The sequence below is a fragment of the Puma concolor genome, chromosome C1 (assembly GCF_028749965.1).
Source record: "Puma concolor isolate L17-30 chromosome C1, mPumCon1.1.hap2, whole genome shotgun sequence".
NCBI classification, from domain to species: domain Eukaryota; kingdom Metazoa; phylum Chordata; class Mammalia; order Carnivora; family Felidae; genus Puma; species Puma concolor.
This window is the reverse complement of record NC_141674.1, coordinates 150578144-150595320: the sequence shown is the minus strand read 5'-3', so window position 1 is coordinate 150595320 and position 17177 is coordinate 150578144. Positions and strand designations below refer to the sequence as shown.

At 36.4% G+C, this 17177-nt stretch overlaps 1 protein-coding gene across 3 annotated transcripts in view; it reads left to right on the top strand.

The window, feature by feature from the left end:
* Nucleotides 1-17177, top strand: part of PLA2R1 (phospholipase A2 receptor 1) — a 125493-nt gene that overhangs the window by 55645 nt on the left and 52671 nt on the right. For all 3 annotated transcript variants that reach the window (XM_086718712.1, XM_025912266.2, XM_086718713.1), the window contains 3 exons: nucleotides 121-219; nucleotides 4849-4961; nucleotides 13804-13976. In XM_086718712.1, the coding sequence (XP_086574838.1) occupies nucleotides 121-219; nucleotides 4849-4961; nucleotides 13804-13976 (385 nt within the window). The remainder of the gene's footprint in view (nucleotides 1-120; nucleotides 220-4848; nucleotides 4962-13803; nucleotides 13977-17177) is intronic.

Below are 17177 nucleotides of genomic sequence, written 5' to 3'. Positions count from 1 at the left end.
GTGTTGTATGGAAACAAATTTGACAATAAATTATATTTAAAAAAAAGAAAATAACTGATGTTGCCTATCAGCATCAATAATGAAGTTAATTCATCCATCTTGTAACATGTTTCCCCTTAGGAGGGGCACTGGAAAGTTAAAAATTGTGAAGAAACACTTTTTTACGTTTGTAAGAAAGCAGGCCATGTCCTTTCTGACACTGAATCAGGCTGTCAAAAGGTAAGTGCTGTTAACATTGCATTTAGGTGTATTGAATGCATAGCTAGAATAATTTATGCAACAGCAATTTAAATAATGTCTCCCTCTCATACCTACTTTTGCTCCCTCCTCCCTCTCTTTCCCCTCCCTCCCTATCACTTTTCTTTCTTTCCTTCCCTCCTTTTTTTTTTTTTTTTTTTTTGACTGTGGGCTACTTTTAACAAACCAAGCAGTTATCAGCTGGGAGCATATGAAGGGTTTACAGCCCTGCAAAGGATTGTTGTCTTGCCATCCTCTTCAACCTAAACTACTTTTCTTTTGAAATAAAAAATATAAAGGTCCTGTTATCCCATCTGTACAAACAATGACTGTCATGTGATGCCCCATCTCACAGGTGGTTTTCATAGTCTCCCAGTGAGGACTGTCAGAGTGAAAAAAAAATGCATTCCTTTGATGGAGAGTGAACTTCTTCACTCAGACTCCTGACTTCCTTTTCACTCATCTTAAACTTAAATATTTGAATAGAGTACAATAATGGTGAGAAGTGCATGTTTGCAATATATTTATTAGTTGGGAAAGAGATAATAAAAATACTTTAATATTTTAAGTAATAAATTATTTTTGGTACTTAACATAATTATTCTCAGTACTTAAAGTAATAAAAAATACATAACACTTCAGGTTTAAAATTAAAAGGTAGAAGGTTATGTCTTAAATTTCTTCAAATACATTCAGTATCCTTGAGTAAAGTTCTCAACACATTCATTCCCTGCCTCTCTCTCTCTCTCTCTCACACACACACACACACACACACACACACACACACACACTAAACAATTAAATTTAAATATTGGATATTTGTATGCATCTCAAAAATTTCCCAAACCTGGATTTTTATGCAATTCTTAAATATTTTCTCTTCTAATCCAGGTATTTATGTTTCGATGAGGCAATGACCCATCTTTCCAAGAAACTGCATTTTATTCAGTAATCAGTGTAAACATATGAATTACTCTTCCTACTTTAGGTCAACAATACCTATGCCATAGCTGACATACTACCAAAAATTTTATCTAATGATTACAGTTCCTGAAGTTAGAGCTGATCACTGATCTATAGCTGATCAGAAATATTGAAAAAAAATATTTGTCTTATTGTGGTTTTCAAAGCAACTCAACATGTTGTATTTGTGTTAAAAAGGAAATTAACTCCTTACACAGCAAAAACAGAACTGATGTTCTATTCAAACTTGTGTACACAGCTTCCCTTTTCTGGCCAGCGTTACTAGTATTTAGGTTCAGAGTAAAACTGGAGCTCAGATCCCGTTCTCTAACTTTATGGTGAAACTCTCATTAAGTTCTTTATGAATCAATCTGTGAATGTGGTTTCAAAAGTTTCCTTTCCTTTAGCCCACTGCTTCACTGCACTTCTCTAAACAGTCTGGATGTGTAAAATCAACTTATAAAATATTTCTCACACCATGCACAAAAATAAATTTAAAATGGATTAATGAGCTACATATGAGACCTGAAATCATAAAAATAGTAGAAGAGAACAAAAGCAGTAATTTCTCTGACATCAGCAGTCGAAACATTTTTCTAGATATGTCTTTTAAGGCAAGAGAAACAAAATCAGAAATAAACTATTAAGACTACATCAAAATAAAAACCTTTTCCACAGTGGAAAAAAAAACATCAAAAAAACAAAAAAGCAACCTACTGAGTGGGAAAAGATATTTGGAAATGGTACATCCAATAAGGAGTTAATATCCAAGATATATAAAGAATGTATACAAGTAAACACCAAAAAAACCCAAAAAAAGGCCTCCAAATAATCTGATTAAAAATGGGCAGAGGACCTGAATAGACATTTTTTCCAAAAAAGACATACAGATGGCCAACAGATACATGAAAAGATGTGTAGCATCACTCATCATCAGGGAAGTGCATATCAAAACCACAATGAGGTATCACCTTCACCTGTCAGGATGGCTAATATCAATAACACAAGAAATAACCCGTGTTCGTGGGGATGTGGGAAAAAAAAGGAGCCCTCATGAACCCATGCACTCTTAGTGGGAATGTAAATTGGTACAGCCACTGTGGAAGACAGTATGGGGGTTCCTCAAAAATTAAAAATAGGAACACCACATGATCCAGTAATTCCAATACTGGTATATTTACCCAAAGAAAGCAAAAATGCTAATTTGAAAGGATATGTTTCTATGTTTATTGCAACATTATTTACAATAGCCAAGATATGGAAGCAACCTAAGTGTCTATCAATAGATGAATGGATAAGGAAGATGTGTTGTACACACACACACACACATTATACAACCATAAAAAAGGATGAGATCGTGCCATTTACAATAACATGAATGGACCTAGAGGGTATGATGCTAAGTGAAATAAGCCTGCGAAAGACAAATACCATATGATTTCACTTATATGTAGAATCTAAAAGAGTAAATTAAACAAAAAGCAGAATCAGACCTATAAACACAGAGAACAAACTGATGGTTGTCTAGCAGAGGGGGTGGGGAATGGGCAAAATGAGTGATGGCTGTAGCCTTCAGTTATGGAATGAATAAGTCACAGGAGTAAAAAGCACTACATAAGGAAGAAAATTTTCTTGATAATTTCAAAGCAAAAAAAAAAAAAAACCCACCCCCCGCTCTGAGTCATTTTTTGGGGATTGTATAATATGAGCAATTGTTTCAGTACTGTCATCATCATCATTTCATTTAAAATGAAATGGCACCTCATGTACAAAAGATATTCACAGATACAATCAATTATTCTTCCCACTCTCATTGTGTGGACAAAGGCTTGTAGTAAGGAGCCTTTGTTTTTCTAGTTATTACTATGCCACATCCCCACCCCCTTTCCTAGAGTCTGTTCAGTTCTCAGCTTTTTGGTTTTACTAAGCAGCCTGTGATCTGAAAACTACTAATGAAGAAGGAATACTTTGTTAGAAAGGTCAAATTGTCAGCCTTCCTCCGCCTGTCCTTCCAAATACAAAAGCAGTCTAACCTCCCACCCCATCTGGAGTGATCCGGGGGTTCTGGCTGGAGCTGTCAATTACTCACACAGATGAGGTTATGGGGAGAAGATCAGGGAGTGAGTTCAGAGCACACTGTGGCTGGCTGGATGTGGAACTCCTGTGATCCACACCTCATTTAATAATATGTTTTGAAAAAAATAACTGAGTTCTAAAATAAGGTTTTCTTTAATTTACTGCAAGACAGAGACCTTTTCTAAGAAATATAGCAGAAGTCATTTTATATCTGATCAAAATCTGTCAAGTATTGGCATGACACAGACACAGAATAAAGTGTATTTTAAAACTGGCAAATACATAAAAATAGATAGATGTAAGTGATGTGATTTTATAATATTGAAAGAAAAGGGACTAAAAAAGCTCAGTGAAAATATAGAAGACTAATGAATACATGTCTCCTGTACTGTATGATTTTAAAGAACAGAGATACCCTTCAATGCTCTCGGGGCGGAGGTATGGAACTACACATTTATCATTTTTGTCTAAGTGCCAAAGCTTGCTTTCTTTCTGTCTCAAAGGCTAGCCAGTTGGTTTAGGAATAATTTTTACAAATATATATATTTGTTTGTATATATATGCATATATTTATATATGTTTGTATTATTTATATTTAAAATATACATACAACATATTGTATATATACATATAAATATATACATACATAAATATACATATATATGTATATATTTATGTGTATGCATATATATGTGTATATATATACATATATAAATACATATATATATTTCTGTGTGTATATATAATATATAAATGTATATGTAATATATATATTTATATAATATACTAATATACATTTATATATTGTATACATTTATTTAGCCAGTCTCTATTTGGAAACCTTATGATCTATCCAAGACCATCCCGGATTACACCAGAATTGGGTTCCAGACCAGCTTGTCCACTAGCTTGTGACTTCATCTAGGTCTCTAACCTCAGTCAATCTCAGTGGGATAACATGAAATAAGCAATATGAAACAAAGTTGAAAAGATGTATACACTATTATCTAGATACATATTTCCTCTTTGCTCATATTGAGTTCCTGGCTCTATTTAAGGCCTCTGCCTGCATTGTCTCCCTTTGATTCTCAGAACAACTCCATGGACACTATTATTATCTTCATTTTACAGAGGAGAAAATTAAGACATGTAGAGATTATATAAAGTTGCACACTAGTAGAGCCAGTATTCAAACCCATGCCTTCTGCCTTCAAACCCAACAGTCTTGGTTTCTACCATCCTGTAGGAAGCATTTGTATGAAACTCTGTAAGTCTGAACAGAGAGAGAGAAAGAGATCTTGAGTGAGTGCTCCTTTATTTCATTTTAGATTTTAAGATTTCAAGTTAATTAAAACTTTCAGGTTTTAATAATTAATTAAATAAATATAGAAGTGGCTGTAGCTAATGGCATTACCAGGTAGAATACAAAGATTTCAAGACAGAAACTCAAGTTTTGAGTTTTGAGTGGGTCAGAGAAGGAAGTTATGTACAAGTAGTAAATAAGAATACACAAAAACACTATTTTGCCGTTTAAATCATTTATGTCTTTCATTTTCTATTTCCTTTTTGAAGGGATGGGAGAGACATGGTAGATTCTGTTACAAAATTGACACTGTCCTTCGAAGCTTTGACCATGCCTCCAGTGGTTATTACTGTCCTCCTGCACTTGTAACCATTACAAACAGGTAAGATAGAAATTTTCTATCAGAGACATGACTGTACTTTTTTGACAGGAGGGCTCCTGGGATGATAAAATCTAGCCATAATCAGTAACTTGTCAAAATCTAAACTGTACAGTAGAATATTAAATTATTTAAACTATTGATTGAGATGAATTTAAATCACACAATGTTATTCCTAAATCAATTTTTGAGTAATCGAGTAAAATTTAAGATGACTTTTACTTTCCATAAAGATTTATAATTATTTAGTTTTGAATACATATTCAGTCAGATTTTATCTAAATGCATGTAATGGAAAAGAAATATGTTATTTAAAAACTATGTTTTTAATGTAATGTGTGTGAGTTATGTGAGGTTATTTTGAAGAACAAAAGTAAGTATAGCTAAACTGTGGAGTATTTTCAAATGCTTCCCCATTGCTTCTTAGCTCTATATTTGTTTAGATATAGACTTCTCTGTTCACAGGTGTCTTCTCCATAGTAACAGAGAAACTGCCCTTTTGACACTCCACAGAATTTGCAATATGCTATAGATTTGTAATAGGGAATAAAAGTACCAACAGCGGAAGTGACCTCAGTGTCACTATCAATGCCAGGAGAACAATGAGGGCTGGGAAAATGACTTCTCCAAACTGAAGACAGAAACAAGGTAGAACCCTTCTGTGGTTGCTTGGGAAACTATACCTGCAAAGCTAGTCATTTGCTTTTTTACTGAGGCTATTGCCTTTAAAAATATACACCGAAGACCAGAAACAAGACAATTGATACTATAGTCTTACCTAGAGACTCTTACCACATAGGTCTAACCTGTAGGAGGAATTATGTGCTTTCTCTGCTCTCCCCACAGAAGAAGTCAACATGCAAAGCCACTAGTATTTCCCGTTTCCTCTTATTTTCTTTCCCAGTCTTTCCTCCAAACCATGCACAGAATGCGTGTGCATGCACATGCCGACACACACACCCACACCCACACACACGCGCGCGCGCGCGCGCGCGCACACACACACACACACACACACACACACACACACACACACAATGACTGGATTGACAGCAGTTTCAAAATAAATTGCCTGGCAAAACATTTTGTGCTCAGGAGTCCCTTCCTTCAGCAGTAGTACCACCCTTGATGTATCCCAGTGTTGTTTTTAGTTCTACCTTCCTCCTTCCCAGAATAGCTGGCAGGCAGAAAGAAGCCTTTATCCTCAACTTGCTCACCCACCCAAAAGATTTCAAAAGCACCTTGGGGTAAAGGTCCTCCAGTAAGTGAGCCAACACTGGACTTTATTCAGGAGCCTGATCAGTGAAGCTATCTATGCTCTTTTGTTAATTATAACATAATTATGTTTTTCACTAAAGAAAATTGTCTAATTGTTTCACCTGTTTCTTATGTCTTATTCTTTCTTTCCTTTTTTTGTGTAATATTCATTGAATACCTGTCACATACCTGGCACTGTGCTAATTACTTTTCAAATGTTATCTAGACAATGCAAAAAAAGCAATAGTCAAGCATTTATTAGAAAATTATTTATTAAATATCTATATTGTGAGAGGCACCATATTAAACACTGGCATGCTGTACAAAAGAAATAAAAGGCATGTTATTATTGTCCTGGTGCCACTTGCAGGCCAGCAGCTAAAGAGGTAGAATATAGAAACATAGTGAAGAAGATGGAAGAACACACTAAATGGATAAATTCAAAGTGACATTACAAATAACCTATAATGCCATAGTGACCCAAGTAGGGCAGAAATCTGTTAACGTTCAAATGCTTCCTTTCCTTTCCTTTCCTTTCCTTTCCTTTCCTTTCCTTTCCTTTCCTTTCCTTTCCTTTCCTTTCCTTTCCTTCCCTTTCCTTCCCTTCCCTTCCCTTCCCTTCCCTTTCCTTTTTTTTTTTTTTTTTTTTTTTGAGAGAGAGAGAGAGCGCGCGAAAGCAGGGGAGAGGGGCAGAGGGAGAGAGAGAGAATCTTAAATCTTAAGCAGGCTCCATACTCTGTGCACGGAGCCCAAGGCAGGGCTCCATCCCATAACCCTAAGATCATGACCTGAGCCAAAATCAAGAGTGGGATGCTCAACCAACTGAGCCAGCCAGGGGCCCCCAGATACTTCATTTTCTAAGAATCCTGGAGATCTCATACAAATAAAGTGTCTGGAAAAAAATCTACTTGGTTTCATTTCCCCCAAAACTAGATACAAGAAGATGTTATAAATAATTTGTTTCTTTGATAAACTATATTCAGTAGTCAATATTAATTGACTACTGTATGGTCTAACTCCACAACAGAGCTATAGGATGAATAAGTTTGTTTTCATTCTATCCACAACCTTGTAGGCCCACTCAGGTGACTTTGTGCCAGAATGCTACTCAATGAACAGTCAAGATCCTGCATTGCTACCATTAGCCCCAGTGAGGCATCTCTCCTAGACAGTTACCACACATGTACACGGCCCTGCAAACATGTCTATATCCAAAGCAGTGACTCCAACACAGGACATGCAAGTTGAGGAAAGGAAGGGGCCCATGCTCTTAACTGTTATTCATTCAGATTCCATCAGGTAAGAAACAAAGCCTCACACTATACCCTACTCTTTGAGTGACAATGCACCACAAAATTTTTCAACAGCATCTTTTGTCTGAGAAGGTTGGGCAGCAGATGGAAAGTCTCCTCAAATCCAAAAGTGTCCACTAGCAGCCTGGATAATCATTTTCTTCCATTACTGATTTCCTGTTTGAGTTAAGACACTCCTGTCACTCACCAGTGCCCAACCTTGTAGTTGCTAATTGATTTTCCACTCTTCTGCACAATTGAGCCACAGATTCGATGGGCACAATTAGAACCACCTGCTACAAATTACTTATTTCTTTTGTTATCTGGCAACTGCTCCTGGTATTGGACTTTTTAACACTTTGTGGAATAGAGAGGGAAAGAAAAATAGACCCTTATTTCTGAATAACAGAATGTTATTTTCTTCCTGTTACAAAATATTTTCAGGCCTGGACACTTTACTTCCAGATAGGGCATGACTATAAATCTTGAGTTCCAGAGTTACCATGGATAATTGTCTAAATGCATGTGTATCTAAATTTTAAATCAATCAGCCATGGAATATTTAGTAGAAAATAATCCAGGGGCGCCTGGGTGGCTCAGTTGGTTAAGCGCCCAACTTCGGCTCAGGTCATGATCTCGCAGTTTGTGGGTTTGAGCCCTGCATCAGGCCCTGTGCTGACAGCTCAGAGCCTGGAGCCTGCTTCAGATTCTGTTTTCCCTCTCTTTCTGCCCCTCCCCTGCTCTCACTCTCTCTCTCTCTCTCTCCAAAAATAAATAAACATTAAAAAATAAATAATAATAATAATCCAAATTACATTCAATTTTGTGAATTTTACCAATAGTAAGAAATCCTACAATATCTCATTTTCTGCTAGATTTAAATCTGCATTATTTCCAAGCAATTTTACAGCTCTGCTATTTTCCTGCAACCCCCACACCCTCTAAATACATTTGCAGTTAATTTTTTATTGTGATAAAACATAAAATTTATCATTATAACCATTTTTAAGTGTATAGTTCAACAGCATTAAGTACAGTTTTAATAGTGCAAAATCATCACCACTATCCATCTCCCTAAATTTTTGCATCTTTCCAAACTGAAATTCTGTGTCTGTTAAATAACCACTCCCCATTTCCCCTTGCCCCCAGCTTTGGGGAACCATCATTCTACTTTCTGTCTATGAGGTTGACTAAAGTTAACTTGTAAGTGGAATCACGTAGCAGTCATCTTATTGTGCCTCGCTTATTTCACTTAGTCCAATGTCCTCCAGGTTAATCGATGTGTCAGAATTTTAATGTGTCAGAATTTCCTTCCTTTTTGAGGCTGAATAATATTCCATAATATGTATGTGTCACATTTTGTTCACCCATTCATACAATAGACATGAGATACTTCCACCTTTTAGCTATTGTGAATAATGCTGCTATAAACATGAATGTACAAATATCTTTAGAGTCCCTGCTTTCAATTCTTTTGGGTCATATACCCAGAAGTGGAATTTCTGGATGATACGATAATTCTATTTTTAATTTTTTGAGGAACATACTGGTTTCCATATCAGCAGCACCATTTTACATTCCCACAAGCAGTGCACAAGGGTTCCAATTCCTCCAGGTCTTAGCCATCATCTGTTATTTTGTTTTTGTATAATAGCCATCCTGATGGGTATGAAATGGTATCTCATTGTGGTTTCAACTTGCACTTCCCTAATGATTAGTAATGTTGAGTGTCTTTTCATGTGCTTATTGGCATCTGTATATCTTCTTTAGAGAAATGTCTATTCAAGTCCTTTACTTGTTTTTTAATTGGAGTGTTTATTCTTTGTTGTTGAGTTGTAGGAGTTCTTTATATATTCTGGATATTACTCCCTTATCAGATACATACTTTGCAAATACTTTCTCCTACTCCATGGGGTGCCTTTTCACTCTGTTGATGTCCTTGGATGCACAAAGTTTTTAATTCTGATTAAATCCAATATATCCATTCTTTTAATTTATTTTTTTAATTTACATCCAAGTTAGTTAGCATATAGTGCAACAATGATTTCAGGACTAGATTCCTTAATGCCCTTTACCCATTTAGCCCATCGCCTCTCCCACAACCCCTCCAGTAACCCTCTGTTGTTCTCCATATTTAAGAGTCTATCCATTCTTATTTTGTTGCCTGTGTTTTTGGTGTCATATCCAAGAAATCATTGCCACATTCAATGTCATGAAACATTTCCCCTATGTTTTCTTCTAAGAGTTTTATAATTTTAGCTCTTGTGTTTGGTCTTTGATTCACTTTCAGTTAATTTTTGTAAATTGTATAAAGTAAGAAGAGTCCAGTTGCATTCTTCTGCATGTGGATATGCAGTTTTCCCAACATTAATGTTGAAAAGATTGTCCTTTTCCCATTGAACGGTCTTGGCACCCTTGTGGAAAATCATTGGACTATATCTACAAGGGTTTACTTCTGGGTTCTTTTCTCTATTCTATTAATACATGTCTGTCTTTATGCCAGTACCACACTGTTTTGATTTCTGTACTTTCAACAAGTTTTGAAATCAAAGTTGTGAGACCAACTTTCTCACTAGTATAAATTCAAGCAAGCCAGAAGAATATAAACTAAAAAATGAGAGTGCCCCCTCACCTGCACTCTTTCTCCCTCCAACCAATCCCACTCTTCTCCCATTAACAGTTAACAAAGGTAACTGCCATTAACAGTTTGGAATTTGCTCTTCCAGGTGCATTTCTTGTGTGTACGTTAAGTATCTTTTCTATCTCTTCTGTCTTTTGCAATAAATAATATCCAAAAACTTAAGACTTCTAGTTCTTGAGGCATGCCACCAAAAACTTCTTGTAATAATAATCATGATACATGTCTCCCATTTTAAAACAATGTTATTCTATTTCTATTCTTGATTTAAAATAAAGAGAAGGAATTTATCATTTTTATGTTCATTCAGCAATAGAGTCAGTTATTTGAATATGGTATTAAAAATGTTAACAATCATGTTATTAGAAGAAATCCCATTGCAATCACTCAGTTAAAAACTGAATACCTCCTAACTGTATCACTATATGTAAAGACTACCACTGTTTTTTTTTTTTTTAATTGTAGTAAGTTCTCTAGTGAAGTTACGTCCAGTTCATTACTTTTTTCAATCTCTTGTTTTAGTAATACAAACATAATCATTAAGTACTGCTGTCTGCTAAGTATAGTATTACTTATAGACAAGAAACATCTTTCTTTTCAAGTACATTGGCTAAATGGATGAAAAAATATTTTCAGAGACTCAAATATAAAATATCTCTTTTGGGGGCATTAAGGAATCTACTCCTGAAATCATTGTTGCACTATATGCTAACTAACTTGGATGTACATTAAAAAAATAAAATTAAAAAAACAAATTAAATAAAATCTTTTTTAAAAAATCTCATTTTGAAGTATGCATTTTTTGAAATGCAAAATTTATTTTGAAATGAAAAAAACATCAGTGTATGTATCCCAAAAATATGTATTACTGTCTTCAAATTGCATTTTTTATTTTTTTTTTAAATTTTTCTTAACGTTTATTTATTTTTTAGACAGAGAGAGACAGAGCATGAACGGGGGAGGGTCAGAGAGAGGGAGACACAGAATCTGAAACAGGCTCCAGGCTCTGAGCTGTCAGCACAGAGCCCGACACGGGGCTCGAACTCACGGACCGTGAAATCATGACCTGAGCCAAAGTCGGCCGCCCAACCGACTGAGCCACCCAGGCGCCCCAAATTGCATTTTTTAATTAAAATGTAATGTTTAGCACCATCAGTAACAATTTGTTAACAAACTGATGAAAATTCAAGATATATTTTTCTTATTTACATTGAAAAATGCATATTTGGTTTCCTAACTTTTTTAAGGAGCTGACTGGAAAAAAAATTTTTTCCTGATTTTAAGAATTATTTCCCTAAAAATTTGATTTTATAAGTAGTTACACAAACGCAAAGTGTTTTATCATTTGCTTTTCTAAAAAACAACAATATTTACTTTACTAAACTCTTTGGATATAATATGTTATCCTGGTTCAAATAATAAACTAAAAATCTGTACTTTTTGTTCTTAAGTCATAACATTTGAATTAAATAATCTAGTGAAACCAGGCAAAAAGGCCAGATATAAAAAACTCTGGAATATTCGTAAATGCAGAATTCTAAACACAAGGCCAAAAAAGACTTTAAAAGATCATCTGCTCTATTACTGTAAGCTAGAGTTTTCACAACCCTTTTAAGTGTTTGGAACCAAATAGTGAGTGGTAACAAGTATAAAATATCCTCTTGTTTCTTTATCGGTTAGAAACAGACACTGAAATGGCTGCATGCTGTGATCCAGAGTTAAGTTCTTAGAGCACATAATTTAAAAGAAAGACATATTTGCTGAATTTCTATATTAACAATGCTATCTTCTAAACAGTACCAAGAGAACTAGAGTTCTGATTTGAAGGTTTTAGGATCTAATGTATGAGTATTATATGCAACTACTTAAAAGATACTTGCCAATGTAAAAAACACAGGGTTTCTATTGTTTTAAGCAATCATAGTGATAAAATAGCAAATCAGAGTGGACTAAATAAATCCAAAACCAACAGGGAACAAAAGGAAAATGCTGTCATGAATAATGATACCAGTGGCCAAGTTTACAGACAATGTTATATGTCTCCATTATCCAATAAATGCCATAGTACAAAGTCATGGAGGAACCAGCAATGTCCCTTGGGTTTAGAACCAGCACAGTGAATAGTAGTTGGGCCATAGCCTGAACGATGCAATGCCATGCTAGCCTCCTAGGACAGCAGTTTAAGGCACCAGCTGGGCATGATAACAATGCTCCTCTGTCTCCGAGGGGAGAAGGAAAAGCAGATTCTAAATTATGAGAGTATGAACCATTGGAAGCATAAAAAATTACAATAGCATCTAGACAATGTTTAGTTTTACGTACGGTCCTTTTGAAGGAGGTTTTTTTACATTTAAAACATTTTACATTTACATTTTTTTACATTTACATAAAATTCTGCCACTGCAATCTGGTTAAAAAAGAACTTTTCTAGTTTTAGATGTGTGCTATATAGATTATTAATAGAGCACCTACAGAAAATAGTTAGTAAAGCATAATAAAAATCTATATGTCCTGCAAAGATGAGTATCATAGATGCCTAAGATTACTAAATATTGCTAGTGATGTTTATAAGGCAGTTAAAAATTGTACGTCTCCCCCCATTTCCCTTGAAGCTTTTCTACTCTTGAATGACCCCATTGCTTTTGTTTCCTTTAGCAACTTAAAGATGCATGGTAATGAAAAACTTCCAGAACTGGATGAAAAAGTTTAATTTGCTTTCTTTTTAGGTTTTCTGGATGATTTCATCAGGCCTTCCCTTTCTCATTGACTCAGCAGTTCTGGCCAAAAGTCATCACTGTTTGAAATGTGTTTCTTCAAAACTTCATGTGTATTGAAAATAAATTTTTCAAGCTTAGCTTAAAATTTCAACGCTAGTTAAATTTTAATACTCACGTTTTTCTATTAGGTATTCATGTGGAAGCATATACACAAATTTTCCAGATTCCGCTTTTGATGCATTCATGTTGGGGAAGGAGCACTGCCACCAATCACTGAACACTAATTCATTCAGCTGTGTGGGGAAAATATTGGTGGGTGTACATCCTTGGATTAGTTCCTAGGGTTTTAAATCTATCTTCAGTGAACATGCCCATCTGAACACATTTGAATGAGCCACGGACTCCATGTGCTTATGAACAAACTGATTTGGGATACATAAAATTGCTACTCCAATCTCTGTTCCATTCTCACTAGGCAAGTGTGGCGGGGGAGGGGAGTGCGGTACATGTCAACTCCATGTTGGCAGACACTCATTTCTTCCCCTCACTGCCAGTTCCCCCCTGCACGCACATTAAAGCAAGGTACGTGCTGTGTGGCCTAATTACAAAACAGGGCACTTGCTGTGCCAAGAAATACATTGCTAACTTTATGGGCTTTACCACATATACTCTGAAACTGGAGCTGGACTCTATTCCTTGAAAGAATTAAGCCTTGTCTTTGAGACTCAAATTCTCCTCATTCATCTAATTCTGAGCATTGCAGTGACCTTTAGCATGTATTAGTAATGCTCAGGGTCTATGAGTATTTTTCTGCTCCATGTTCTGAAGAATTCATCAGAAGTGCTTATTCTGGTGCCATTCTGTGCAACTCATTATGCTTTAATGACAATTTTTTATTGCCCAGGAACTTACTATAACCATTTCCTTTTTCTGTTTTTAAGGTTTGAACAGGCTTTTATTACCAGTTTGATCAGTAGTGTGGTAAAAATGAAGGGCAGTTATTTCTGGATAGCTCTTCAGGATCAAAATGGCACAGGAGAATACACTTGGAAGACAGCAGAGGGTCAGAAGTCTGAGCCGGTGCAGTACACACACTGGAATGCATATCAGCCTCGTAAGTAGAGAGAACGATAACATCACCCCTCCCTTCCTGTTTCCTTTGCTCAAAATTCCTTCCATCCCGTGATCCAGCTCCTCTGGTGCTTCCTTAATGTTTTCTTAATGCCTAAATCAATTAAAACAATTACTACAGGTTCTCAGGGGGTGAAATATGGCTGGTCTTTTTTAAAAGTATGACGCACGTGACATTTGACAGGTCCAAGGTGTAAATTCATTGCTCAAGACCACACATGCCTTTATTAGCAGGAAGTCCAGTTTCTTCCTCCTTAAAGGCTTTTCCCCCTCCCCCTCCCCCTCCCCCTGCCCTTGATTGTCCAAGAATATCAGGGGCTTACTCAGCCCAGACTAGTCTGATATACTTCAAAGCACAGTGAATGGGCACATATAGGTACATCTAATCAGTCCACAGTCACAGCCACTTTGCCATGGAATGCTGACCCATTACTTAGGTAACACTCTTGTTAGTCCATCTCCTCCATGGGCTTCTGTTATCCTTAGCCAGGATTTCAGAGTTGCTCTATTAGTTCATCCTCATATGCTCAGCTCTGAATCCCAAAACGTGAAACTGTGCCAGGTTAGTCAGTTCCAGAGAAATGAATGGCTTCAGCCACAAACTACCCTAGAACTAGCCCCTTTGGAACAAGCTTTAGGCCCTTCTTAGGTGACCAGCCTAGACCCAACACACCTTTACATCAGCATGAATTCCTATTTGGATGCCTTGGTCCCTTTCTTACTTACGGGCCTCAATCAGGGCTACCCTAAGAGATGATAGGCAATAAGATAACCTCTAAATGTGTTCCTGGAGGAAATGGGTTAGGGGGCCTCAGGCTCTTCCCTGAGGAGAGATAGGTATTATTATAATACTATCAAAATAATTTTCTTATATCAAATATATAATGATAATAATTAGTCAAAGGACCAAATATACCAATTAAAATACAGAGATTGTCAGAGAAGATCAAAAAACAAGATCCAACTGTATGTTGACTACAAGAAACCCACTTTTTATTTTTATTTTTATTTTTTATTTATTTTTTTTTAATTTTTTTTAACATTTATTTATTTTTGAGACAGAGAGAGAGCATGAACAGGGGAGGGTCAGAGAAAGAGGGAGACACAGAATCTGAAACAGGCTCCAGGCTCTGAGCTGTCAGCACAGAGCCCAACGCGGGGCTCAAACCCACAAGCCGCGAGATCATGACCTGAGCCAAAATCAGACGCTCAACTGACTGAGCCACCCAGGCTCCCCAAGAAACCCACTTTTTAAAAGAAAGAAAGAAAAAGAAACCCACTTTAAATATAAAGGCACAGGTAAATTGAAAGTAAAAGGATGGACAAAGATATACTGTCCAAATACTAATCAAAAGAGAACAGGAATAGCTATATTAATGTCCCAGAGCAGACTTCAGAACCAGGAAAGTTTTCAAGGATTAAAAAAAGTGACATTACATTATGGTAACGGAGTAGTACTCTAAAAAGACATAACAGTCCTTAATGTGTATGCACCTAACAACAGAGCGTCAAAATACATGAGCAAAAAAACCTGATAGAATTGCAAAGAGAAATAGATGACGCTATTATACAGTTGGAGAATGTAACATCCCTCTATCAGAAATGGATAGGGGTGCCTGGGTGGATCAGTTAGTTAAGCGTCAACCTTGGCTCAGGTCATGATTTCACAGCTCATGGGTTTGAGTCCCGTGTCAGGCTCTATGTTGATAGCTCAGAGCCTGGAGCCTGTTTTGGATTCTGTGTCTCCATCTCTCTCTGCCCTTCCCTGCCCACATTCCCTCTCCCTCTCTCTCTCTCTCTCTCTCAAAAATAAATAAACATTAAAAAAAAATTTAAAAAAAAAAGAAAAGAAATGGACAAATCCAAGAGACAGAAAATCAGTAAGGACAAAGTTGAACTTGATAGTACCGTCAATCAACAGGATATAATTGATATCTATAGGCTAGTTAATCCATCAATAGCAAATTACACATTCTTCTCAAGCTCACATGAAATGTTCACTAAGATAGACCACATATGGCCAAAAAACTCACCTTAACAAATTTAAAAGAATAGAAATCATATAATGTCTTCTCTTGGTCCACAATGAAATTAAACTAGAAACCAATAACAGAAGGATAGCTGGAAAATCCCAAAATATTTAGAGATTAAACAACACATGTCTAAATAACATGTGGGTCAAAGAAGAAATCTCAAGAGGAATCTTAAAACATTTTAAACTAAATGAAAATGGTAATCTAAAATCAGCAATCTCTGGGATGCCTGGGTGGCTCAGTAGGTTGAGCGTCCGACTTCAGCTCATGTCATGATCTCATGGTTCATGAGTTCGAGCCCCACATCAGGCTCTGTGCTGACAGCTGGGAGGCTGGAGCCTGCTTCAGATTCTATGTCACCCTCTCTCTGCTCATTCCCTGCTCACACTTTGTCTCTCTCTCTCTCTCTCTAAAAAATAAATAAATATTAAAAAAAATAAAACCAGCAATCTAAGTATTAGAAGAGAAAATTAAATCCGAAGTAAGCAGAAGAAAATAAATAATAATAATTAGAGCAGAGGGGCGCCTGGGTGGCGCAGTCGGTTAAGCGTCCGACTTCAGCCAGGTCACGATCTCGCAGTCCGTGAGTTCGAGCCCCGCGTCGGGCTCTGGGCTGATGGCTCAGAGCCTGGAGCCTGTTTCCGATTCTGTGTCTCCCTCTCTCTCTGCCCCTCCCCTGTTCATGCTCTGTCTCTCTCTGTCCCAAAAATAAATAAACGTTGAAAAAAAAATTAAAAAAAAAATAATTAGAGCAGAAATCAATAAAATTGAAAACAGGAACTCCATAAAGAAAATCAAGAAAACCAAAACCTGGTTCTTTGAAAAGATCAATGAAATTGATAAGTTTGTAGCCAGGCTCACTAAAAAAAGAGAGAAGACATGGGGCACCTGGGTGGCTCAGTCATTTAAGTGTCTGACTTTGGCTCAGGTCATGATCTCACAGTTTGTGAGTTCAAGCCCCACACCAGGCTCTGTGCTGACAGTTCAGGGCCTGGAACCTGTTTTGGATTCTGTGTCTCCTCTCTCACTGCTTTTCCTCCACTCATGCTCTGTCTCTCAAAAATAAATAATCATTAAAATTTTTTTAAATTAAAAATAAAAAAAGAGAGAAGACACAAATTACTAACATCACAAATAAAAGAGGAGGCATC